Raw genomic sequence first — 26,016 nt, forward strand, 5'->3', positions numbered from 1 at the left:
CCCCATATGGGAAGATTTTGTTGTTGATATAGGTATTCAATCGTACAACTGTCTACACTGTGTGCGGGGAGACAACAGTTTGATAGTGAATCCTGTAATTAAAATAGACATTTTTATACATTATCTAATTGTGATAATTTGTCATAAATTAAGTTATAGTGAAATTTAGTGATGCACCAATCAGATTTTAGGGACAATTGCAACAACCATTTTAGTAACAGTGAGATCAGCTGATCACCAGTCCGCTTATCAAAATGCTGCATTTTACCTGGATTTTCTACAACAATGGCACATCAAGTAAATGTGCACAGCAAGTACAAACAGTAAAGTTTCAATCTGGCATTCCATTTAATGGATTGTTCTTATAGCTGCATGACATTGTTGGCTTACGCATGTGTAAATAAATCATCTTTTTATCCAAACATAATTATTACATGTTGGCGTGTGCAATACATTGCACTGTTTAGAATCATAGAGGCTAGGCTATGATATTCATAGCACAATGTCGAAAAAGCATATATGGAAGCTGTCAATGTTTAGTAACAGTTGGAAATTAACAGCTGGAAACACTTGGAATTAATATAATAACTAAACACTCAACACTCTATTCTGAAATTAAACAACAAGGCCACTTTAAGAACTGATGAGCCTGGTCTGTATTTAAAAAATAAAAGCCCACATTCACTTACTGTCCAATGGCACATGAGCATAAATAACAAATACATATAGGCCTATAATGTGATCGGTGTGAATGATGCAATCACCAATGACCAATTTAGAATGTCTATCAGTCGATTATTATGTGGCCAATTGTGGCCAATTGATAGGTGCAACCCCCTGTAAAATTAAACTATTCCTCATTTTGCTGGGGACGCCCTGCAACCCCCTAAACGACCCCTGGGGGGCCACTGACCCCACTGTGAGAGTTACTGGTGTTATCAATGGGGAAGCGGATTTGCTAATCTAAACTCATCAACACTTCATCTGTCACCATGCAGGAACAAGCAGGAGGAATCGTACAATGATATAATCGTATAATAATAATCTCCATGCACCAGGGCCAGAACACGTCAAGAAAAATGTACACAATATAACACCATTCCTTTACACAGTCTGCTGCGTAAGAGGAGTTCATTAGGTTATAGAGGAGCTTAAAACCCAAATGCATGACTGCAGATAATCCTTATGATCTGGGTAAGTATGTGGACTTCGCCTGGAATCAGTGCTTTCATTCATGTTGACCTTGAGGTGCGGTCGTTGCTTGCTGGTGGTGTGCGTCTGGTTCCTGCTGTAGGGCCACGGCAGCCATGCCAGGTATCCCAGTCAGGATTTCCCCTTGCTTCATCTACCGAAGCCAGAAAACAATACCGCACGCCCCTGTCTCTCTCTTAGCTCTGGCGTTATTTCCTGAGAAGACTATTTTTTACATCCTTATGCAACAGCCCCTTTTCTGGCTCTTGTGAAAATGAGACAGACCAGAGTGTTTTCTTTAGCAAAAAATATGATTTTATTAGGCCACGACTGGCACTTGAAAGGAAAGATCCCCAACAGATTGTCTGGTTGTAGTTTTTATTTTTTTGGGAGGTACAAATTATTCTTGTGGACACTAATAGCATTAATCATCACAGTTAATCTCTGTCTCTCTCTTAAAGTTCAACAATTAACTGTGTCTCCCAAACATCCCATGATGAAGATGTTGCTAGCCAGGCAAAAGCGTATCACCAAAACAAGCTTTGGAGTGGGAAGACCTCACATGTCCAAGTAATTACAGAAAACACAGACCCAATTAAAGGCTTGAGAATTCTTATAAAGCACGGCTTGCTGTGCTTACTCAAAAGCGGGATTGGTTGCTTGTTAAGAGGACATTAAATAATCTATGACTTTGACCTCTACTGGTGACCAAGGAATTGCAACAGCATCGACAGGTCTCTGGCACAGCTTGAGTGGGAGCGTCTTGAAATTTCAATGGGCAGGAAGTTTTTGTTCCAAAACAGAGTATGGGCTGGGAAGTGAGTTTTGAAAGCCAGAAATCTCGGCAGCTGGTGAAGTAGCCTAATTGTTGAATCAGTGGTATTGATCAACAATCAACAACCCTATCAAATCCCCAAAGATATATTATAATATTTTGCGACATCTTCAAAATTAATAAATTCCAGTCACTGGAGCCGCAACCATGGTGTCTTAGGAAGAGAAAAAAGGGTATTGGGAGTAAACACCTAAAACGCTGTACCATGTTGCCACTTTGAAAGCTGTGTAGTTGCAGGTTTCAAAAATCTGTGATGGTATTATTGGTTGGAATTTCGATGTATGCCTACTGGTACTCCAATGTAGTAACCACTGAAAATGTTGCAACTTTTGGCATTTACTGTTAGACAGAAGTACATTATAATTTGGAAATTAGCCAATATGTTGAAAAAGTCATTTTTCATTTCATTGTGACTTTAATGCTTGTGGTAAGACGAGAAGATTTTTGGATAATTGTGATTTAAAAGTGCTCATTATCCATTAATGAGTAGATTTTCTTGTAGTTATGTTCAGAGAAAACCCACAGTAAACTTTGAAAGCGAGTCAGTAAAACATAAAAGGGGTAATATCAGTTCTTGTTATGGTGTTTCATAATAAAGAGATAATAACAAAGCTAATCCCATCAGGCTCTCCCTGACAGGGGAAATTACTTTTATGTCTCCGCATACCACTTCAATATATGTTCGTGTGTGTGTATGAGAATGAGAGAAAGTGGGGGGGGGATGCAGAGACAGAGAGAGACAAAGAGAAAGCGAGACAGAAAGAGAGAGAGAGAGCAATTGAGTGAGACAAACTCTATCCAAGTGCTAACAGATCCCATAGGAATCTGAATCCCCTAATGGACCAAATCCTCCTTTTTTCTGGCTCAATGAGCGCTTATAGACTGTCTGTACAAGTGAGGACGTCACAGGGGACCCATTACTCTCTGGACCAAAGCTTTCTACCTACATCCCAATGGTGAGCATCACCAGAATTACGCTGCAACATATAGCAACTCTTAGGATACACACCAGGATTGGCTTCAGTTCACTTTCAATCAACGTACTATCAATTCAAGGAGTGGAATTTCCTCAGAATTCAAATATAAAAAAACATTTGGCATGAGAAGGTTCCCATATCTAAGCTACTAATAAATGAATGATAGAGCCACATGTTTAATCATGTATAATTCTATATCATAAATTTTAGCTTCCACAATTAATAATCAGAGAATATTTGATGTATTGGCAATATTGAAATTATGTATTTTATCTAGGACGTAAGCTGTAGTTGAAAATAGTAGAGATGTTGATATAAGATGAAAAAAAAAAAAAGAGCCTGATTGGTTGTCTTCTAAAAGCGGCTGATCAAGCCGCCAAACTTATTAGCCACAACAAAAATTTACCAGCATTTGCCTGGGTGGCTCATGTTAATGTTTTACACTGTTTGGTATCCATTACAAGGATGACACTCATGAATGAACAATTTGCTTCATTAAATTATTCAATTACTAACATCCAATTTGATTGAATTATTCCAAAATAGATAATTAAATAATTTTTTGCATGACTGACTCTTCTCTGACCATAAGGTCATCTTAGTCCTTTGTCATATGACTGTTTGATAAATTCGGTGTGGACTATTTAGACATATTCATTTGAATAGATCTGAACATTCATGATACTTTGAAATAATTGTAATCAAAATTATTTTAGTCCAATAATAGAGGGACAACAGGACCTCACAAACAGCTGGACATACTATGGACAGTCGACTGTACATATCACTCAACAGATATCCATTCAACATTCAATATTCTAAAGCAATAATCATTTTCCAGCAAAGAGTTTGTTGTTTGATTAAAATTAGCATATGGAGCACAGCTTGGAACACAAGACTTTTTGTTCTCCAGCTGCACTGCTCTGTCAAGCCCCAGTGGAGCCTAAACCTGGCAAAGGCCCAGCTGCTGTCGCTCTGTACCATATAATATCAGTCATTGGTCAAAGGAAGTGTGAACAAGGTGACTACCCAGGGAGCAGGCTACACTTCCAAAGCTATATCAATGCCTGAAACAAAATAAATTAGCATGCAATCTCTTGTTTGTGGAATATTGCAGTCTTCCATTAAAGACCCATTCCATTATTTCGATGAGTAAACTGTTGCATCCTCTCAGTTGTTGACTTGATTGGAAAGTGTTTTTCCATTCTTTATCTTTAATATTATTATAATATCTTTTGCACAGGTTACATTCGCTTGTTGTCATCTTATCACTGTATATATTATAGAGGGCATTCGGATGATGTAACACACCCTCTAGTGCAACAATAGCTGTGAACAGCTGATTGCGTCAAGCCTAGGCTGTCTCAACAGAATTGAATAGAGATGGTTAATTTCTGCACTGTTTTTGACTGGGAACCGATCATTCGGCCACTGATACATCTGATCTGTCCTGTTGTTAACACATCTGATTTGCACATTAGCTAAAGTAACAAGAAGAAGCTAGCGTTGGTAGTGGCTAGAAATCACATATTAACATTAACATGATTTGCTTTAATAAATTAGCCTGCTGGCTAGTTAGCTAGCCAAGAAAACCAAAAAAACTGTCTGTTTAGATTAACTGAGCTGGTGCTTTCCATGATACAATTTGTAGTGCATTGGAGTAGTTACTAGTATCAAAGGGGCTAGGGCTAAAGACAAGACAATTTCCTGTGTCACAGTAACCAAAATTTACTTAACGTTACTGAAATGATCACCTACAGCACAACAATCTTGTTCAGGTAGACCTATCTCTCTTTCTAGCCCGGTTGTTATATATTTAGACATTATTTGCATGCAGCCAATTCTCTTCTGGACATCCATGATGGCACCAGCTGGACACCAAAGGCCTAGACTAAAGATCCTCTCTTTAGGGAGCAACTTTTCATTTGTATTTTTAAATGTTTCCCGAAAAAAAGGCATCCATCTTCAAATTATGTAACAAAAAATACCAATATAGATGAAAACACAAGATAATTTCTACAAGCCTTATAATCATTCCATTTCAACACGTACCTAACAGAACTCATAAATACATTTGGCTGGACCTAACCTACATATAGACGTCATGTGATCACACAGCGTTGGAGCTTTAGCAACAGAATTCAGAAACACCTGTGCATCATTGTGCTGGGCTGTGTTAACTAACAAAAAGACAAATAAAAAACAATCTAGCACACACAACACAAAAATAACATCAATTTCTTGGCTATTTTTCTGTATTATTGAAAGGCAGCACACATCTTGACTCGGTACCTGAACAAATACCGGCCCTATGATGACCACAGACTGAAAAGAAACATTGGGAGACAGTGATGGCCAAGTGGGGTTTAATTAACCAGTAAGCCATGCTCCAGAACACTGGGAACACTGACAGGGGAGAGCGGCTGCTGCTGCGGCTGCATTAGCACGTCAATATAGCAGCCCAAACCCAAATCCAGATTGATTTAACTCCAGTCAATCCCCAATGAGCCTCTCGTCCAGCAGGACAGAGTATGACCTGAGTGATGATGATAACAAGCCGTACAAGGAGTCAAGCCAACACAAAGTGAACCGTGGGTAATATAACACGGTTACCAATGCATGTGTACTGACAGAAGCGTTTTTTGTTTTGTTTTTACATAGTACAATATAAAACAGGACAAAACAGACTATTAACTAGCTTCCTGGTTACCACAGGGGTTGGTATAGCAACCAATAATGCAGGGCTAGTCGTGCCTCCAGGGCTTTATCAGCACAGTTGAAAAGTACTACCCTCTGTATAATGAGCATTCAATGATAGCTCCACTCATGTGGAAGAGCTTAGCAACTTCACAGAGGCACAGCTGCATCAAAAGCTTGGTAGTCTTCAGTCACTTGATTGTCTGACCTCCTAGGGACAAATACTCCATTGCATAACACTGCTGGGGGTATAAGCATAAGTGACAAGTATGTGCAGCACGATAAGTTAAAGCGGCACACAGCTAGATTTAAGAATTCATATGTTATGGTCTAGGACAATCTGAACATGAATAACGCTCTCCAGAAGCCAGAAACTCAGAGAATTCAGACTCGACCCTGTATTTTCAGCTCTGAAACAGAATAGCTATGTGCCCTTATGCACAGAAAATCCCCCTTGGGTGCTCTCACAGTTACTTTTTTCCAACCATCTTTCCTAAACCATTCTCTATGGAGCAGTTCCAGATTTTACATCTTCAGCTCTTAGTTCTCTGGCTCCGGGCTTCGGGAGAGAGCTGTTCCGTGTTCTCAAATATTGATCGAGCCAATCTACACCCCAGGAATAAATTAATTTGTTAATTCAGCAGCATTAACATGTAATTAAACACACTGTTGACGTTTTATTAAGTTGCAGGCTATGTCCTAATCCTAAGTGGCATATAGATCCCCTTCTCTGACAACAAAGGCTGACCTTTTCGTGCCGCTATGAGGGCAGACATGGGTAATCAATGGAATTACACAACTATCCTCTCTATGCGCGCGCACACACCCAGGCATGCACATATACACGCACAATGAGTTGTGTCTATTTTCATCATATATGGAAGGTTTCAGAAAAAGGAAATTCTGAGAACTTCAATTGAATAGGGAAAAGAAAAAAAACGACTCAACATACAGTAAGTAGTCCAAAGCCTTGTGGGGGGAAGAGATGAATATTACAAGTGGCAACCAGTAGGCTGCCACTGAAATACAACACTGACAGAAAAGATCCTCATTAGTCCCTGACACAGAAAAGCAGTGGAGTCCCTGCACTAACACTGTGTACCAGTCGTGTATTTGCCTTGCAGGCCAGCCTTAACCCTGACCTTGTAACCTACAGGTTCACTCGAACATTTTTACGGCTACTGTGGATTAAATATTTAACGGGACCTTGAGAAAATGTCAACCAGCAAGGCGAGCACACTGACATTTTGAAGCATTACCAGCTGTATTTCTCATTTCACAGCGAGCAAATCATTTCCCAATCAGTGAGATTGGCCTAAGACTACTTCAGATGGAAGGAGACAAGAATAGGAGAGCCACTATGGTGAACTGGTCTGCTCAGGCATTACACTGCAAAAAATGCCAGGGCCACTGTTAAGCAATTCATTTTTAAAAGGAAAAAAACACCCTAAAAACACTCTTCACCACTGTTAACAAAAAAACAGCTATTGGTGATGCACCTTGCATTTCTGGGTGCATTTTGTGTTTGGTGGTGTATTTTTTTTTTTATTATTATTTCTGCTGACAACTGGCCAAACGTAGACAATGTGACACCATGTCAAGATATTTCTAGTGCAGCTACAATGGGAGTGTGATAGAATTTCAGCCACCTGAAACATCAACAGTAAACAGTTATGGTGTCAGTCCCTCAGAATCAAAGAGCAAGGTCTTCTTTCTAGACTATTTTGCACCGAAGGCGACGTTCAACAATTACACAGTGAGAAATCCATCATAGAAGAGGCAGAGAGACACCGACAATAACCTCAATAGACCAGAATGCAATGCAGCCACAAGACATGTTGTGTTTTGAGTAAGGGTCGCGACTCACTTTTTCCTAGACTGGAAAAACTCTGCTATATGTACTGTATCACTATCGCTCTCTCCACCTACACATCTAACCCACAGCTGAATGCAACAAACTCACGCCCATTTTCTGGGGGTTGTCAAGAGTCATTCTTGGAAATGTAGAAAAATCACTAACTGAAGTAGAAGTCAGCTTTTCCCTGCATTGCAAAATCTTGGGCAGGCCACCTAAATGTAAATTTCAGCTGCCTCAGGAAAATATTTAAAAGTGAAGTGAAGAAGCTCGGAAATTGCATTTAAATAAAACCCTATTTAAGAGGGACACAAGAGTGGATTGCTACGTAATTAACTTTTCCACCCACACAGGGTGCATGTCGTTCTGTCTGTAGTAACAGGAGAGGAAGCCGGTTGGAGCGACAGGTGGCAGGTTGAGTGAGCCAAAGTGAAGTGAGCAGACTACAGCAAAGTTGCGTTATGGAAAATGAGAGGCGTACAATTTTTGATTTCTTTCAAACTGTGAAGAAACAAGTGGTGAATGACGGCGAAATGCCAAGGTAATGTTAGAAGTGTCGAGTACATATGTTTCTAGCCGGTAGACTCTCCTGTGTATGTTGTGGTGAGCTGTCGCTACACACTGAAAATAAACTGACCAAACTGCCACACAACAACGCCCATGGCACCATACAACGGCAACCAGGGAAAGTCCAGGGAAAATCACTTGGCATTGCTCCATGAACATCCCACATCTCAGTATTTTTTTTTTATGTTCTAGTTACACAGCTGAGGAATTTGTTCATTTATTGTATGGCCTAATTACCCAGCTGAATAATTTTTATTATGCAATCATTGTTTCCCAACAAAGTTAAAGGAATAAAGGAAAAAAAATATCAACTATTTTAGGAAAAAATCTGTACACATCTGATTTATCATAGCTCTTATATCATAGTATAGTGACATATGATTGCAATGGCAATCATCTTTCATGGAATTAAAGTCAGAGATCCCAGCCACACAAATTAGCCTAAGTGATGAATTAATAGTGACATGGTCCTCTTAACCATGGAAAAATGAATAAAATTGGATTTAAAAAGCTGAAGAAAGCCTAAACTTGAATAGAATAGGTATGGGTAATAAGTTGCAATGACAAAGCCAGACCGGCCGTGCTGACACACCACCTAAGCCTCTTTTTGAGTAGAGGCGGCAGGTTGAAGGAAAGTGGGCAGACCAAAAAAAATTAATTACAATACTTCATCACAAAATAGCTCCTGGAATGCAATGAACATCATAAATCGATGATATCCAACAGTGTAAGAGTATCCGAGGGTGGATTGTTTTGTACTGAAATAATCAATCTTTTCGTAGAACTGTGGAAAAATTCTGGGTGAGGTTGTAATCTATCAAGTTTTTTTTTTGTTTTTTTTAAACAGGTGGCATTCTACTCAAAAACCGTATCACTTTCATTCATTTTGTCATCCATGATAATGCTGCCTGTTTGAAGAAAATTGTGGAATCAAGCTGAAAGGTCTTAAAACGAGATAAATGATCTCAACCTATTGCCATTTTTTTGTCACCTGTTCTAAAGTAAATAAGATAAGAAGTGATGTGAGATGAAATTACTTGTTAAAACAGCTGTTTGTTTTGCAGTGCACTGTTTGAGCAGTGTTGCAGCTGGTCTTTATGGGGCCAGATAACCTGTACGGATACAATTATGTCTCATTTATTAATGTCAACTGTTACGTAACAGTTATGGCGCACAGAGGGGAACAATGCATACTACTACAACTTACAATTAGGTCAGACTGGAAAGCATATTACAACTGTACAAGACCATACTGTAACCACATTAAAACAGTTGGGGAAACTGTAAGTTGATCAAACTGAGCTCAGACAACCATAACCTGTAGGGATGCAGTTCACTCATTTATTAATGGGAACTGTGATGTAACAGCTGTGGAGCATAGTGTACACCACCTCATTGTTCAATTAGGTCAGACTTCAAAGCATTTATGCACTGTTCCTGTCAAGTCAATACCGCAATTGCAAAAAGTACTGTATCTTATTTAAATTCAGAGCAGACCTCAACCACGGAATGATCAAGCAAAGCTGTTATGTCACAGTTCGGATCAATAACAGGGAGAGTGAACGGCATCAGCACAGCTCAGCAGCTGATAAGACATCCATGATGAGACGGTTCCACCCGCTGTCGGGCTTCAAAACACTGCGGTGCCCTGCGCTGCTCGAGTAAAATTAACGCTGTGTATTTGCTGGAGATTCCCTAAGATTTCCACAGCCGACATCGATAGTATTGCAAAAACAGCCTGGCTGATTTATCCAAGGTCGAACACAAACACAGGACAGTTTGGAGGCCCAGTGGATACCAGATACAGGATGAATTCACTTTCAATTAAATCAATACACAAAGTGGATTTTACCCAGGATTCAAATATTGAAACTCTTTCAGCGGGAGCAGACTGCCCAGCCTCTGAAGAAATAATTGAGAATGGCTGCTGTATCATTAGCTACTGAACTGCATGTTCTATTGACATTTTGAATTGATGGAAATGGAAGTGGAGTGACCCCAACCTTGCAGTAAACACACAGTCAGAGAAATCCATAAGCAAATCATCAGTAAATCATATAAGAAAAATAGAAATCCTATAAAAATCAAAGATGATATCATTAACTCCTGTGTTACATGTGAAAAGCGTGATAATTAAAGTTACAAGGAAAATTGATAGATCAAATTATCCATTTAAGTTAAAAGCCACATACACATAACCGGGCCCTTGCACTCCTTACTATTAGGCTAGTTGCTTGTCATGTTTGTGAACCAAGGGATTTAAACTTACTCTGTTGTTGCACCCACACCATATAATTATGCACTTATAAAATGCTATGGATAAAAGTGCCCACAAAATGGCATACATTATATTACATGTTGTGTTAAGAAGTTCCTCCCAAAGCTAGAGCTACGCAGACTGTAGTTTGCGATGTCATCTAGAAATAGTAACTGTTCAAACTGCGATGAGTAGGATACAGACTGTGGACAGTGTTATGGATGTGCACACGTCCATTTTCTCATGGTTGACTATTAAGTGCGTAGTCTAAACGAATATTCGTGTGTGCCGAAAATTTCAAAAGGCTAAAGCAGATTATGGACAAAAAGAATCACATCCCTTTCCGCTCTCTACACAACCGATCGGCTGCATATCTTTAGCAGTCATGTCGGCAATGAGGGCAGAGACGCTCTCCAATTTCTCACAGTTTGCGAGGAGCTGGCACAAATGTTGTCATGCTAATTTGGCTAGGTCAAGCTTCCTCACGTGTAGAAATTGCGGAGGGGGGAACGCGATTTTCACATAATTTGTGTCGACAGCACGTAAATCTGCGGTTCAGTGTTCGTGCTCATTTCACGACTTTTTATGGAGATCATGTTGGTACAAAACGGCACAACGGTGAGCGTGGAGGGTTTTTTTTTTTTAAATGACGCCAGAAGCCATAGCTCTTATTCGACTTGAGAACTACATAGTTAGTTAAAAAATGTTTAATTATGTATCTCAGTATTTTCAAAAATGTTAACGGCCAAATTATAAAAAAGCCGACATTGATCCTTGCAAACGAATGAATTGTGTTTTTATGACCCATCCCTAGACAGTGTGAGAGTATTTAGGGTGATTGCCTTCACTGCAGCAAAATATTAAATGAAGTGATCGTAATGCATAGAAATATGAAATCTTATTAAGGCAAGCCATGGAAAGGGCATAGAACTACTTTGCCCATTAATGTGTCAGAACTGTGATCACTGCCAAGCCATTCGAGCTACTCTTGAAACAAATGGCTGAGCCCAGCAGCACTTGACTAAGTCCCCAATCCTGTAAATGAGTGACACCTGAGATGACGAATGAATAAGTAATGCTCCAGGTAAGCAACTGAGTGCAGCAGCAGGTCATGTGGAACAAATACAGCCGCAATGAGCAATTTGAGACGGGACGCAGTATGGTGACGTTAGATCTTTAATCAAAAACCCTGTCTAACGCCCTTGGATCTGGACCAGGGAGCTCAACTATTTGGGCAGTTACGTGTCACTCAAGCACGCAAGCTGTCTTTCTGAAAGATTTATTCTGCAAGTCCTTTTCAGGAGTAAAGGAACAACTTGGGTTTGAGTCAAACAAACAATCTGAGCTTGGCAGATTTAGAAGTGATGGTGGGGAGGTCAGTCACAATGCTAAAATGGCAGCTGCCGGAGTGACATGATGTATAATCAATCTGACATTGGTAGGCCGTATCAGCAAGATTTGTGTCATAACATTTTTTTAATGGAAAACGTATGATTGATACCACCTCCTTCAGTAAAAGACAATGTGCAGTAGACCACTCTTTTTACCCAAGGGAGGTTTGCTAAGCATGCATGTTCTTTTTCAGCATCACAGCAAGCAGATGGAGGTTAAGTGCCTTGCTCAAGGACACCTTAACACTAGTTGTTGAGGGAGGGAAAGTGTTTCACTTTGCATTCCCTCAATTCACTTTCCCTGCACCGATCACTTTCCCAGTTGGTCCTACTAAACGGAATGGAAATGGAAATAAGAGACACATTCCAGTTGAGCTACTCACACAGACAAATGTATTGTAGCATACAGGACAGTAATGAATTACCAAGATTAATCACACTGCAGAGGTGACACACCAGTGTTTTTGCAGCTATTTATAACATAGTGAACATTGATGACTACATTAGTATTAACAGTGTGCTGCATAAATTACAGTACATGCGTGAGCATTACTTGATACACACACTGAAACTATCATTTCACTGTAAGGGACAGCATAACATTGTATTTCTACAATACTCAAAAAAAAGGGGGAACTGTAGCAAAGAACAGTTTAATCTACACACAGAGTGTACAAAATATTACATCTACCTCCCCAATATTGTGTCAAGGTTTATTTCTCCCCATCATTTACATCTCTTCATGATAAGTCCAAGAGTTAACTATTCTATGTCAAGTCAAGAGCAACTGGTCCCAATATTTTGTATATGTGTGTTTTACCTTTCTGTGCTGTTACCTAAGCAGGAGCAAACTGCGTTATCCTTTTACAGATACTCTGGCTGCAAAGCCAGCTAACCAAATTTGATATATGAAATATAATACATTTTAAGTTGATAGAAATCACACCCTGGCCATGTTCCACTGGCCTAAGAATCTAGGCACAATTGTCACTAGGCCTGACTGAATGTTCACCCTCTTAACACGATTATGTCCCAGTCTGAGGTTTGTTTGGTTTTTTTTTTGTTTTGCAACAGATTTGTGCAAAAAATGTTATTTATCAAACAATAGAAAGACCCTCTTTGTTAGAGAGGATTTGAGACCGGAGCTGGGAATGAAAGATGTAGCCATGGGTTCATTATTTCTCCTGCAATCGGCCACCCACAGACAATACAGTTACAATTTACTGGTGTAGACAGAATTTAAAATGGATAGGTAAACACCTAAGCCATTATTCCAGCCATGGGTAAGCGCTCTAGTATCACATGGCTGCTATATAACCTAAACATAGGCTAGGCTACTCTACATTTCATGCAGCATCTGAACTACCTCAATTGATATTTAAGCACATGAAGAGTTCTAATCCAAATTGCTTCCATTTTTGGGTAAAAAATGTTACCTTAAGTCCATCATTCAATATCTGTAAAACATAAAAGATAGTCTGTAAAGGTGTTATCATTTTGTCAACCAAGGACTTCAGTTTCCCACTATCCTTTAGAAGTATTAGAATTCATCCTAGTTTTGTGCTAGAGATCACTTTTTAGAAGTACTGTGTGTTTTTCAAACAGTACACATATAATTTTGGAAGAAAAGTCTGAACATGCTGGTTAGATGTGACGTTACCTTGCCACCACCCTTCCCAACCGCCACCCACCTTCCACCTTCCACAACTACTATAGTAGAAGTCAGGGTATTGTCAAGTTTCAAGTGCTACAGCTGTTAATATGAGAATGTGGTCCTTGTTGTCCTGACCACATCCTCCCATCACCTCAGATTCAGAGAAGCCGTTTAACAAGAACTGAGAGCTCTGACTGACGGTGTGAAACAGGCTACCTTGTTAGTGTTGGCCCAGGCTTTCACAAACACCTTCTGAGTCAATCGTTCGATCAGTCACAGTTCTCAGCAAAAAAAACAACAGAAAAAAACACTGCCTTCAAGAAAATATTGGCATGCAGACAAGGGCACGGCTTGTTTCATATTTGAATTGATTTATGGCCTACAGATGGGAAATCTTGAGTATTGCCTTCACACAAGAGAAGTATGAAATGAGTGATAATGAAATCATATTTTGGAAGCGTCTACATGCAAAGCCACAACCCTTACTTGTCAGGCTGCTAAAATCTTTCATATAAATTCAACCTTGTGGAGTAAACAAATTTGAATTCGAAAATTAAAAAAGTTGCACTCTTTATTGGGCCCGACATGCCAGCCAAGGCTACTGTGGTTGGGTGGTGGAGGAGAGGAGCGGGTGTTAAATATGTCTGCACTTTAACAGAGTGCGTATGTATTGTGGGTAACAGTGGATCGTGCAGGGAGTAGTTCAAATCACTTTCAATTTCAATCAATTCAAAACAGAAACAGAAACTGTACCTCACTGGCTAATGATGGAGCATTCATTCTGAAATGACAATGTTCTCATGCCAAAAATGTTTTCAATATTTGAATTTTGGATAATTTTGTGTTCAGTATTTCAATTTTGAAGAAAATCAACTTCCTAAATCAACCCCAACCCTGGTAACGGGCTCTTTAAAGAAACCCACAGAGAGAAAGAGGAACTTAACCTGACATTCACTTTGGCTCCGACCTGTCAGACCTTACCATCCATGCCATGACTCATTTGGATGTTTGCCTGTGTTTGGTACTGAGCAAATGTCACAAAGTGATTGCATATGGACCCGTGGTGCATTGTACTGATTTTACATGAGGTGAGGACTTTGATCGTGTTGTCGTGACATGGCTCTCATTGCATTTAGGTCACTGGTAATGAGCCAAACAGCATGATTTGTTGACTGGCACTCGACCACCATGTGGAAACCTCCGGACCAGTCAGCTCCACATGATGAGGGCATCAATCTCGATACAGTGGCAATGAGAGGTTTGTTGAAGTAGCGTGTTATTTAAACAGAGGCCTCTCTCTTTCTCTCCTCCGACAGAAAGTTTTCAGTTGAATCCAGAATGTCATTTAAAAGGAGTCTGAAATGTATTCTGACATTCCTCTTATTCAAATAATTTTTGCGCAAGTTTAATATACGTTTTTTTTTATTTTAAGACGAGACAAAGCCTATAGCTCACAGGAGTGGACATCCCATTGAAATAAATCGCACTCCACAGTCCTGGGAACTGAGACAGGTCCTTGTGTAGTGAGAGATTACTTGGAGCTTTACAAGGCAGAAATGTCAATATTACCCCCATCAATCTCCAGGCAGAGAGCGCGTCAAAGTTCAACACCCTCAATGTGCCAAGAATGTGTTGCCTGTAAAAACTGCCAGAGAAAAGGTGAGCAGCTGAAGCCTGTCCACTGCCAGAGAATGTACCAGAAGCAGAGACGTTTCAAATCATAGACCTCATAATGCTATCGATTTTGTATGTGGCCACAAAATGATGAGGCCTTCGAAATCACAATCTTTCCCACCTATCATTTTTAACTTAAGTATACCATACATTGCCTTTTGGTGAATCCTTCTCAATACCTTACATTACCAAGAGTCAATACATTTGTAGTATGGGTGGCCCCAGGGGATATCAAATTTCTAACTCTGACCACTGATTCATTGATCTCTTAAGCACAAATGTACAAAACATCTATTGGGACAGCAACAATAACAAATGAGAGGCACGCATTTCTCACATTTCTTCAGGATTTTGCTCTGGGTCTATGCTATAATAATGTTCTGTAAGCTTACTATGTGGTTAACATGAAGAAATAATGAATTCTTTCAGTAACATCCCTTCCTCCATCTTCAAAACATGTTATTTTACCATCTTTAGGCCTAAAATTAGGAGAGCTACAATAACAAAAGGCAAGACATACATTACAGAGTTGCAGACATTGGCTAAAGCAACGTCCTGGAATCTTACAACATAGTATAATGCAGTGTGAGGAAATCATGCCTCATTTTCTTTGGTATCCCTTGAGCAATACCCCAAACCTCCATACACATGCACGTACATGTACGTACATACACACACACACAGCAGATGAGGCAACCAAACTGACAAAGCCTCATTCTGATAATGACAAACACAATGAGAGGAATGTTAATCTTTTAGCAATGGCAGTTGAATCTCCATATTATTATTAAAGGCATAGTTGTTCCTTTGCATAGCCCTCTGAAACACACATATGCATTTCAGCAGAGGGGTCGGGGTGCAGGACAGCCAGGACAAACACCTGGAGCAGGTCGGAGCTCAGTGTCTTGCTTAAGGATTTCCTCTGACCACCAGGCCACCTCCATTTCTTTCCCAGCAAAATCAATGAGGCTGCTTTAATTCTGAACACAGTGTACGCCACTGCACTGCTTTTCCCAAATGTGACAGACAGTGAGGAAGGATTTAGACCGCAAAACCACAAACTCCTCAACGTCTATATACCTCTAAACTGTCTTCTTGATCTGTGTGCATGTGCACGTGAGAGAGGGATCAATATGTGAAACATGCTTTAGCCTCACAAGCCATTTTCTCTCTATGATAAGCATATCAAAGCATTGCCAGATTGCTGATATTCAAGACCAAATCAAGAAACAAGCTCTGCTGTGCCAAATCTAAGAAAATGAAAAGCCAAAACACAGGATATGGCTCTGGTGATCCCATTACTGGCCTGCATTGTGAAAACCACCTATTTCTCTTACACTATTCATGCTTCACACAGGCGAGGTCGCTGAAAAACCCAAGGCGAACGATGTAGACTAAAGAGGCAAATGAAATTAGAGCGCAGATTTTGCACGGTAAGTTACTGTCAGTGGCGGTGAAGATGTGCAGGCTAAGGCACCAGAATGAATGGCACACACACACACACACACACACACACACACACAGGGGCTGTAACTTCAATGTTTACCTTGATAATGCTGCTCCTGCGTGGTATTCCAGATTTGGCATCCACTCCGACGGAGGTGTTGGCGGCTTCGAGCCCGGCTTGGCTGCCAGGTGCGGCGAGGGATCCCGAGCCGACCATGTTTGCTGATATCCCACAGTCCCCGTTCAAGACCGACACTTCGCAATGCGTCTTGCCAGCTGCCTCGTCGCTGGGCACGGCTGTATCCCCGGGATTCAATGGAGGCAAGCTGTCGTCCTCCCCAAACTCCGCCATAGGCACTTCTAGCACACACACACACACACACACACACACTAGCTGGCAAGCTGCTGGGTAGCAAAGCCGTATGTTTCAGCTTTCTTCCAATTTCCTGCCTGGCCTATTGCCTCGTTATAACATTTGCACAAAATCCTGCCATATCATCTCTCGGAACACGCATTTGTCGGGTTCCTATACGCAGAAAGGCTCGCTCCATGCATTGTGCTCTGTAAAGAGAAATCACACCGATTAGCATAATTAGGCAGCATGACATTAATAGTGGCAGCTATTTAGCGTCCTACAGCCGTAAGAAAGCATGAGAGCTGAAGCCTTCAGCGCTCACGTACAGTCACTGATTTCGTTTGTACATTGGAAGCGGATGTTACAACCAATGCAACGCTGTCACTGCAAATACAGTATGATAAAATGCATACAGGCGAGCAGCATGCTTCCTCTTAAAGATCGGGTTTCTACATTCTTCAACAAGTTGGCCGTTTTCAATACATTTTCACCGTTTTCTTCCCACAGACCGCCCCACTGCGCTGCGCTTTATTACTGTAATAATGTGAACGTTAACCCACCCTCTTCAGCTCAGCGGCAGTCGGTAAATAACTGCATCTTAAGTTTACAGTTGCAACAACTTGCCCACAAAACTCACGGTTAGCGTAATGTGGCTTTTTATACTTGCCTTTTGAATTGCCTTGTGTCTCCAGAGGAAGGACGGTCTTCCTTAAGTTGTTGCTACAGCTGAGTGGCCAGACTGCCGCTGCTCGGTGTCTGTGCTGTGTACTGCTAGTTAGCTTGCTAGCTAACCTCGCACGCTAGCTAGCTAGGTTACACTTTCCAGTCAAAGTCCATGCATCACCAGTTACTAGCCGGGTTAGCTAACCAGGTAACGGGCTAGGTTTTGCCATACAGCAACCTCAACAGTCAGTAATAATTCTGTCATAAATAGTTTTAATTTAAGTTGCAATGCGGTTGCGGGCAAGTACTTTTTAAACAATCAGATCTGATGTAGTGGCAACGCCGCTCCCGATACACAAAGTTGTATATTCTCGTGAACGCGCGGCTGGCTGTGTTGTCAATCAACCCTAATTGTTTTTTTGTTTTTTTAAGTGATAGGTCCGGAACGCCCCCTTTCAATACACTTACTCGAGTCCAGAGTGCCCTTTCTGTAAAACAAATCCATTTCATATGTACTTAGGAAAATGTTTAGACATATCTTAGGCATAACATGTATTTGCACATGTGGATGAAATTAATTCAAGATATAGTATTTTGGACCCTGCAAATGCATTTTCCATTTTGAGATAGTTATATCAAAGTTATGTTTTGCCCACTCAATAAATAAATGTCATCTACAACTATGAATACATTTTTTGGCAATGTTTTTGTATTATTTTAAAGCATTATTGTTTTTCAATTTTAAAACATATCTCTAAACATATTCAAAGTGAATGTGTAATGTCTTTTTTTTATGGGTGGAAAGTTTCCTAACAAGCTCAATATGAAATCTCTATCTTAAATGACAGCCATAATCTCCAAGAAATAAGTCTCTCTCAGGATATTTTGTTTTCTATTAATCTCACAATTAATCTCAATCTCTCATGTTTGTCTGGCCTTACTCTTTTTGTACGCCGCTATGTCTAGATTGCATAGAAAGGATGGGCCAACCTTAATGCTGAGATGACACTTTACACTACATAATATCCTGTTATGGTGGTTTCTACAGTGAGGTTATTACATCAAGTTTCATGTCGAAACAGAACGTTGCATGTGATTGCAAACAGAATATTACACAAATAACTGATAAGTCTTGTTCTTGGAGATTTGAGATGACCAGCAACATATAAATGTAATTCATAGACTCAACTGTAATACTCTGTGTGTGTGTGTGTGTGTGTGTGTGTGTGTTTGTGTGTGTGTGTGTGTGTGTGTGTGTGTGTGTGTGTGTGTGTGTGTGTGAGAGAGAGAGAGAGAGAGAGAGAGAGAGAAAGTGAGAGAGTGATGATGCCTAAGATTACCCTACCTGATTTCACAAATTAAAATCATGGGCTGCAGGTTCAGATAAAGCTAAATAAACTAGATACTATGAGATCCAGAAGTAGGGAATTGTGATCTGTGGAACACCAAAATGTTCTCCTGCCTCTTCAATAAAACATCATCTGACTGTTGTACAACAGAGTCATCTGCTGGTGTGCATGGGTTACTGGTGTTTGGTTCACTGTATCAGAGTGTAGATTTGTATTTATGCTTCATATGTCATCACCACAGTATACATGTCATAGTTTATTTTTTCAATTACATTTTAATATCCAGGATTAGCTCATTAAATAACAAAATCACAAGGCACATTTGCTCATTTATTGCAATGTGATAATTTTACAAATACAAGTTACATTCCAGTCTTGATTGAGGGGGAACAACATGCTAATTAATGTTCAAACTAATTAATATATCAATGCTGTGGTGATAATTACCCTGCTTGCATCAAAAAAAAAAAAAACAACAACTCTGGTGCCATTCATTATATCATAGTTCATGGTGTTATTATAAAAAATAATGAAATTAGGCTGAACAGTAGATTATGAGGTATTGTAGTTTTGTGTCAGTCGGTAAAGCTAGATTTGTTTGTTGTAGCCTACATGGTTGTGCTTGTTCATATCAGTATGTCCAAAGGTAGCTGTAAGTTGTATTTTATGCTCATACATATATATATATATAGCTAATATCAAATTACTTCTTGTTGACATTTTGTGAAGTCAGTCACCAGTTTCCAGCTCTTACATCAATCAAGAGTCTTACTTTATCCCAGCATGAAGAATAAGTGGTCCAGAGTGTAAGGTGACATTAAAGGGAAGGCCCAGCAGTTTTAGAAGTATGTCTTCCTGATCACTAGTCCCTTTTTAGGAAACAATAAAAAAATATATATATATATATATACTAGTATTATTATCTCTGAGGAATTGGTACCCGTTTCCTGTTAGCAACTGTGGCCTACACAATTTCAAATGCAAGTCAATGGGCTGTAAAACTATTAGGCTACTCACAAAATCTCATAAAAGTAGTTTCAAACAGTTCTATTTCTTATTTTTACTATGTAAGAATGGGGTCCGCTGTGACTTTGGTGGTAATGGCTTCATACCCCATTCATTGAACTGCACTAGTATTGCTAACTGATGCTAATATGAAGGTGCAGTTAATATGAGGTTGGTGCCTAATAAGACCTTGTTCCCATGACAACCGTTTTGAACTTACATCACACCCAGGAGGACTCCAACCAGAATATTAGCTGATATTAGCTGGCTACCAGAATCTAGCCTAAGTAGCAAGGTAGCAAGCCTGTAGCTAACTAGCTAGTAAGCAAGCTAATTTCCCTGCTAAATTAAAGCAGTCATGGTTGTTGTTCCAAGATCGCTAATTTGATAGCCTAACTGTTAGGTCCATCTAAATTCTGTACTTATGTATTGAGGTAACGCTAGCTTCACACTTACGCCAATCTTCTGGGCAGTTCCCCATCCCGAGTGTGTTTAAAGTTCAAAATGGCCACCGCGGGAATAAAGCTGCATTCCATTGTACTCGGAACTCAGAGAAAAACTACTTCCAACACGGAAAAGTGCAAAGGAATGGTCGTTCAAGTCGGAGTTCCCAGCCAAAAAATTATTTCCGCCCAAGTTATCCGACATAAACACAGCTGACGTCACAGCATCAACTTGTATTTAATAAAACTTGATTTTACTTGATATGTAGTTTTTGTGTTATGAAAACCTGTTGTAACAACTTGGTAGTTTCCATTTGTAACGTAATTCAGTTGACTTTGCTTCGTTACTAGATAGAAGTCTTTGCTGTATGAACGTGCCTGCTAACGTAACTAGAGCTGTCAGATAGTTACCGTTAACGTTAATGGGTAAAGGCTGATTGCGTCTATGTTTTTCCGAGAAGACGCACTGGAACGCATTTAGGCATTTAGGCATTTACCTCCGACTTCCAATGCAATGCACCTTAATGCCGCATCACGTCATGTCGAAGGAAGCGAAAGAACGGGATCTCATTGCTACAGCTTGGAAGCATTCACGTGTTTAACTCGTTGGAACGCCCACATTCAAAATAATTTAAAATCAACCACAAATGAACTGCAGCAGACATTACTCGCTTTTTGTAAGTAGACTTGATTGTTGATAGTTGATTTTTGTATTACTGTGAATGTAACTGATGATTTGGATTTTTATAATCTTGGACTGCTGACATCAATGGATTCACTGCAATGTTTGCTGCTTGTGTTGACACACTTCTATCCCATATGATGTGAACAAAACATAAGGTCTATTCCTCAAAACTGGCTTGATTGGAGATCAATAGGGTATGCTTTTAAAAATGTCAAACCTTCCCTTTAAGGCCTTTAACAATAACACAGGCATCTTGCTTTCAGCTTACAGTAAATGTTGTAGTCAGCTTGCTTCACAGCCAGGGAACCCACGCAGTAAAACATATTCAGAACAGCCTTAGCTTACAATACAGTCAGTATGGTTTACAGGCTGACCAAATGGAAGAGGGACGGTTTATCTTTAGCCAACCGGGATGATTTCATCGGTGCATTTGCATGCAGCAGGACACCAGGCATACACCAGCTTATTGCTACACCCGGCCTGTTTTTTCAAGGCTGGACAGTTGCGGAACCTGTTTATGTAAGGACAGGGATTGGCTGAAACGAAAAAAAAAGACAAAATAATAATAATAATAATCGTCTTTTTTTCAGGCAATTGAAAGATTGAGGGACATTTGTTTATCTAAGTAGACTGCTTTATGAGTTTCACCACTTCTGCTAACTCTGATCAAATCTCATTAACTATGCAGATAATACACAGTGTGCCATTTTCACAATATCTGATACTTACTGCAAAGTTTATTTTCGCAGGCATTGGGACAGGAGGCGCATGGGGGCCCCGCTGTATATGGTGCCACTGTCCTGAAGTTCCCCCTGTTAAATGAATTAGACAGAAAGTTGTGAGTCCTTTGACCCCACTTCATTCTCTCTCAGCGGACCTAAGTGCTTGAAATGTTTAGACAGTTTCATAATTAAGTTTTTGTCCCGTCTAGAGAGACCATCACCTTTGACATTTTGCTCTCTAAAAGTCACATGTGACCTGTGGGTTTTGTTGGTGTGGAGAGTAAATGAGGGTCAGAAACTGGTTTGACATACGCTCTGTAATAATGGCAGCCATAGAAATAGACGTTGTTGGGGCACAATTTCGCTCCGCAGCCCACTTTGTAGGAGCTGTACCACACCACCTGAAAACAAAAACAATTCATTGTTTTCAGTACCACATTGATTTGGAAACTTCTACATTAATTATGCATTTGTCAATTGCTGAACCATTGTCCAGACTCTTGAAATGTTAGATTTTTCAGCTTTTCTGCTAAATTTGTTGTGTTTTCTCCTTGAGAAGTACTTTGATTTGCCTGTCTGGTGGTAGACTGTATTCCCTGTATTTTTTTTTCAAGGATATGAATGCTTTACTGCCGTAAAATCTGGATTGGTCATGCCCCTGCATTACTTGTAGGGACAATCCACAGTAAAATAAAGTTTTAAATCAATATCTGGCAACACAAACAAGAGTCCAGACAAACAAGAGACATTCAGCAGCTGCAGAGAGCTGCAATAAGCTTTTATAAAACAATGGTCTCTACTTTTAGTTGTGCTTTTAGTAAGGATAAGTGGAACAATGACGATGATTGACAAGATATTATTTGGTCAATGTGATAACTTATTAGATGCAGGTCACCAAAATATTTTGTACAGATGCACACAGCTCAGACGGAATATTGGTCCTGAATCTTCACCAGATGTGAAATCTTTGGATATACATTAACTTCCATATTGATTTATGGCAAGTTTTGCTTGACCTTTGCTCTCCATTATAATAATGAACAGTATGAGCTCAATATGGTGTCACACCCTGCCATACCCTATAGCATTCCCATTGGTCCTTTGTTTGAGAGAGACTCAATTGTGTACATAAATCTAGACTAAATTGTTCAAAGTCGTTGGAATATTGTAGGAAATTAAGGATGGGTTTCAATCTAGATTTTTTTTTTATTTTGCTTGAGGCGTTATGTACTATATGTAGGCTTTAAAACAACAAATGTAATTGTCCAATAACATAAGCAGTGAAGCAGCATTTTTTCCTGTGTTTTTAAAAGAAATCTTCACAATAATCCGTTTCAACAGATTACTGTTACCACAGTAACAGATAACTGTTACCTGTGTGTAGTGACCGATAGCTCGGCCGTTGGCGGATCCATTGGGATACTGGTAATTGGCCACCTCACTGTGCCAGGCGTTGACGACGGCCTCCCATGAGTGAAGTGCAGATGCATAGAACAGATTCTCTCCTAATCCATAGCCTGTTCGTTGGTGAGAAACAAACAGGAATATTGATCAATGGGGGTCTGCAAATGCAGAATTTTGTTTTTATATCAGATAACAGATTAAGATAGAAAAAACATTGTAGGGTTCATTGAAAGGCCTGCTGATGATAATCTCCTTGACGATAACACATCCTAGCCTGTGTAATTTATTAAAAGAAGGCATTAAGATTGGAGATAAGATAACATTCACTGTGGCCATCAAGCACAAGGTCATTAAGCTCACAAGGAAATACCGAGGAGCTTATATACCCCAGGCATGACATCAGTGTAGGGACACTCAAAATAGTTCCAGATTTCAACTTTTGTATTGAATGCGTCTCTGAGGAATCAATTTCTTTGAAAGCTCTGGCCCATATGGAGCAAGATGGGGAAGATGGAGGGAGGAGGAAGAATGGAAAGAGAAATGTACCTTCGAGCATGCGGGAGCTGGTTGGTCCATGAGCCAAAATGCATTTGTCAACCCAGGCCTGAGCAGTGGCTGCTACCTCGTCACTCCAATTCTGTAAAAGAAAGATAACACACCTAAAATAGCCACAGGAAATCAAGCGTGTCATTCCAAACTGAGACGAAAGATGCCTACTCCTTCAAAATGATTGCTGGCTTGACAGTAAATCACATAATGGGTTTATTGTGAGGCCAAGATATTGTTTTTGAGGACTGGATCATCTGTGTTTTGAAAGACTGATGAATTTTCAAAATCAATATATACTGTAGTTTAGCCCTTAAAATATGCTTGATGAATGGTTGTCATTCAACTGGCCTTGCCCTTTGAGACTGGTGGGTTGCAGTGTAGCCCAAATCTAAAACTGAGTTGCCATATAATGGTATTTTTTCTGCAGAAACCTTGCATCACCAAAATGTCAACTGTTTAGAAACTGATGAAAAACTATTTGATTCTTCCACTGACATATTTTCAACATTTAACAATGCATTTCCAGTGGTTGGGCTTGGTCCCGGGGGCCTCAAACATTTTCTACATATGGAATAGATTGCAAGCTATTGAGTACAGTGAAGAAGTGACATTTTTTCCACTGTAATCAGCATTAAAATTACATTTTAGATGATTCTCTTCTGAAAGTGAAATTTGTAACATTGTGTTTTAACTTGCTTGCCGTACCAGATGGTTCACTGTATCAGGACAATTCAGGTAGTGCCAGGTAAGATTTAAATCACAGAAGTATACAAAACTGACTTGACTAAATTCCTGCATTGTTTAGATCTTCACTCATTGTGTAGTGCTGACAGCAAACCTCACCCAGCTGGTACTTCAAGCCAGGGAAAACAATTGCTGAGCTTTATTTGCAGATACTATCCGGCTCAGGTTTGGTCTGTGAGGAATGTGCAGAGAAGACGTAACTTACCATGATCAGCATGTCAGAAGCAGTAGGCTCAACCGCTCTCCTGAAGGCATTGTGCCGGTCAACGATCTGAGCCTGAACTGCTGGATCTTCTGTGCAAACACCTGCACACATGCACACACACATATACACACACAAGCATATGTGTATGCACACACACATTCATGCACACACGCACATGTACACACAGACACACACACTTACATGAGAAAAATTGATGGGCAAACACCAGATTAAACCCATAATACAGAGTGATATTTACTCTAGTGGCTTAATATCCAAGTTATGACTCACATATATCCTGGTTTAATTACTCAGAAAGGGCTTGCAATAACAAAGCATGGCCCAATGCGCCAAATCCTATAATCTTTGTGAAACTTATTAGCACGCATTAGCACACTTTAGGAGTTGATATAGGGACATAAAATACCTCCCTAAAGAGCAACAAGGCTGATGCATAAACATTGTACTCACCTGGCTGTGGTCACACCATGCCACACAGCAAAGGACATTTAAAAATGAGAAGAGATTCAAGTTAGGTTCTCATCCATGAATATGGAAAACTGAAATGATAATGTAATTCACTTTAGCTCCATTCCATACAGCAGGATAAAATTGTGATAGATGACTTACTGGCATCACATCTTCTTAAAATATTCAAGAACTTGTTCACATTTAATTACATTTTTTTCTTCTTCTTCTTTTTTTTTTTTTTGTTAAATTCCACTTACCACGTTGCAGGCAGAGTACACTCTGTGCAGTGTCAAGATGCAGATCAGGAACGCAAACATTTTCCTGGACAGGGAGGAAGATGCCTATGTACTGTGAAGTTAAAAAATAATAGAAATTAAGTCTGACTACTGTATAGACCATGGGGAAAAAAAGTCTGTCATGATCTGCCCCTGTCTGCATGTTCTGCCCCTGGTCCTGGTCTATCTCCCTTCACTCCCCAGTCCTGCCATCCTCCTGCCAGCCTCCAGATGTCCTCGGACTTCCCCTCATCACCTGTTCCCCCCTCCTGCTTCCACCACACCTGTCTGTCATCTGCCCATTAGCCTTGTGTCCTTGCTCTGCTTTCTCCTGCCTGTCCTGAGCCAATCACCTCCCGGACTTTCCCCTGCCAGCCAGCTGTTCTTCATTTGTGTAATCAGTCTGTATGTATATCTTGTCTTGGTTCCTTGTAGTCTTTGTCAGTTCGTCTGTTTTAGTTACCCGCTTTGTTCCTGTTGTGTTTCCCTGTGTTACCTGTCCTTGTTATGTTCCAAGCTCTGTTACCTGCCTCATCACCAGTTTTTCATGTAGATATCTTCTTGCCCTCTTACCGGCCAGGTTTGGGTTTTTGTCTTCCTTT

At 40.0% G+C, this 26,016-nt stretch overlaps 2 protein-coding genes across 2 annotated transcripts in view; both read right to left on the reverse strand.

The window, feature by feature from the left end:
• The window catches only part of LOC139650496 (inactive phospholipase C-like protein 2), a 40,048-nt gene extending 22,620 nt beyond the window's left edge, over positions 1 to 17,428 (reverse strand). Inside the window, exon 1 of the mRNA XM_071527187.1 lies at positions 16,645 to 17,428. Within this exon, the coding sequence (XP_071383288.1) occupies positions 16,645 to 16,896 (252 nt within the window). The 5' untranslated portion in view covers positions 16,897 to 17,428. The remainder of the gene's footprint in view (positions 1 to 16,644) is intronic.
• Positions 17,429 to 21,443: 4,015 nt separating this feature from the next.
• LOC139650504 (cysteine-rich venom protein) lies at positions 21,444 to 25,456 on the reverse strand. Its single transcript, XM_071527195.1, has 7 exons — positions 25,393 to 25,456; positions 24,669 to 24,769; positions 23,717 to 23,807; positions 23,141 to 23,283; positions 22,079 to 22,167; positions 21,774 to 21,856; positions 21,444 to 21,580 (listed from the first exon to the last, which is right to left on the reverse strand). The coding sequence occupies exons 1-7, from the start codon at positions 25,454 to 25,456 to the stop codon at positions 21,444 to 21,446; spliced, it is 708 nt and encodes a 235-aa protein (XP_071383296.1).
• Positions 25,457 to 26,016: the final 560 nt, after the last annotated feature.

This window comes from Centroberyx affinis, unplaced genomic scaffold (genome assembly GCF_046629955.1).
Source record: "Centroberyx affinis isolate AG114_WGS23_722 - 3 ecotype Tasmania unplaced genomic scaffold, CSIRO-AGI_Caff_v1 ptg001497l_1, whole genome shotgun sequence".
Classification (NCBI taxonomy): Eukaryota; Metazoa; Chordata; class Actinopteri; order Beryciformes; family Berycidae; genus Centroberyx; species Centroberyx affinis.

Excerpts from the sequence above, each read along its gene's own strand:
- LOC139650504 (XM_071527195.1), bottom strand. The coding sequence starts at position 25,456 with ATGTTTGCGTTCCTGATCTGCATCTTGACACTGCACAGAGTGTACTCT. Across the intron at positions 23,808-24,668 it reads CTTCTGACATGCTGATCATG|AATTGGAGTGACGAGGTAGC; the intron begins GTAAGTTACGTC and ends TTTCTTTTACAG. Across the intron at positions 21,581-21,773 it reads CTGCGAAAATAAACTTTGCA|CCAATCCCTGTCCTTACATA; the intron begins GTAAGTATCAGA and ends TTTTCGTTTCAG.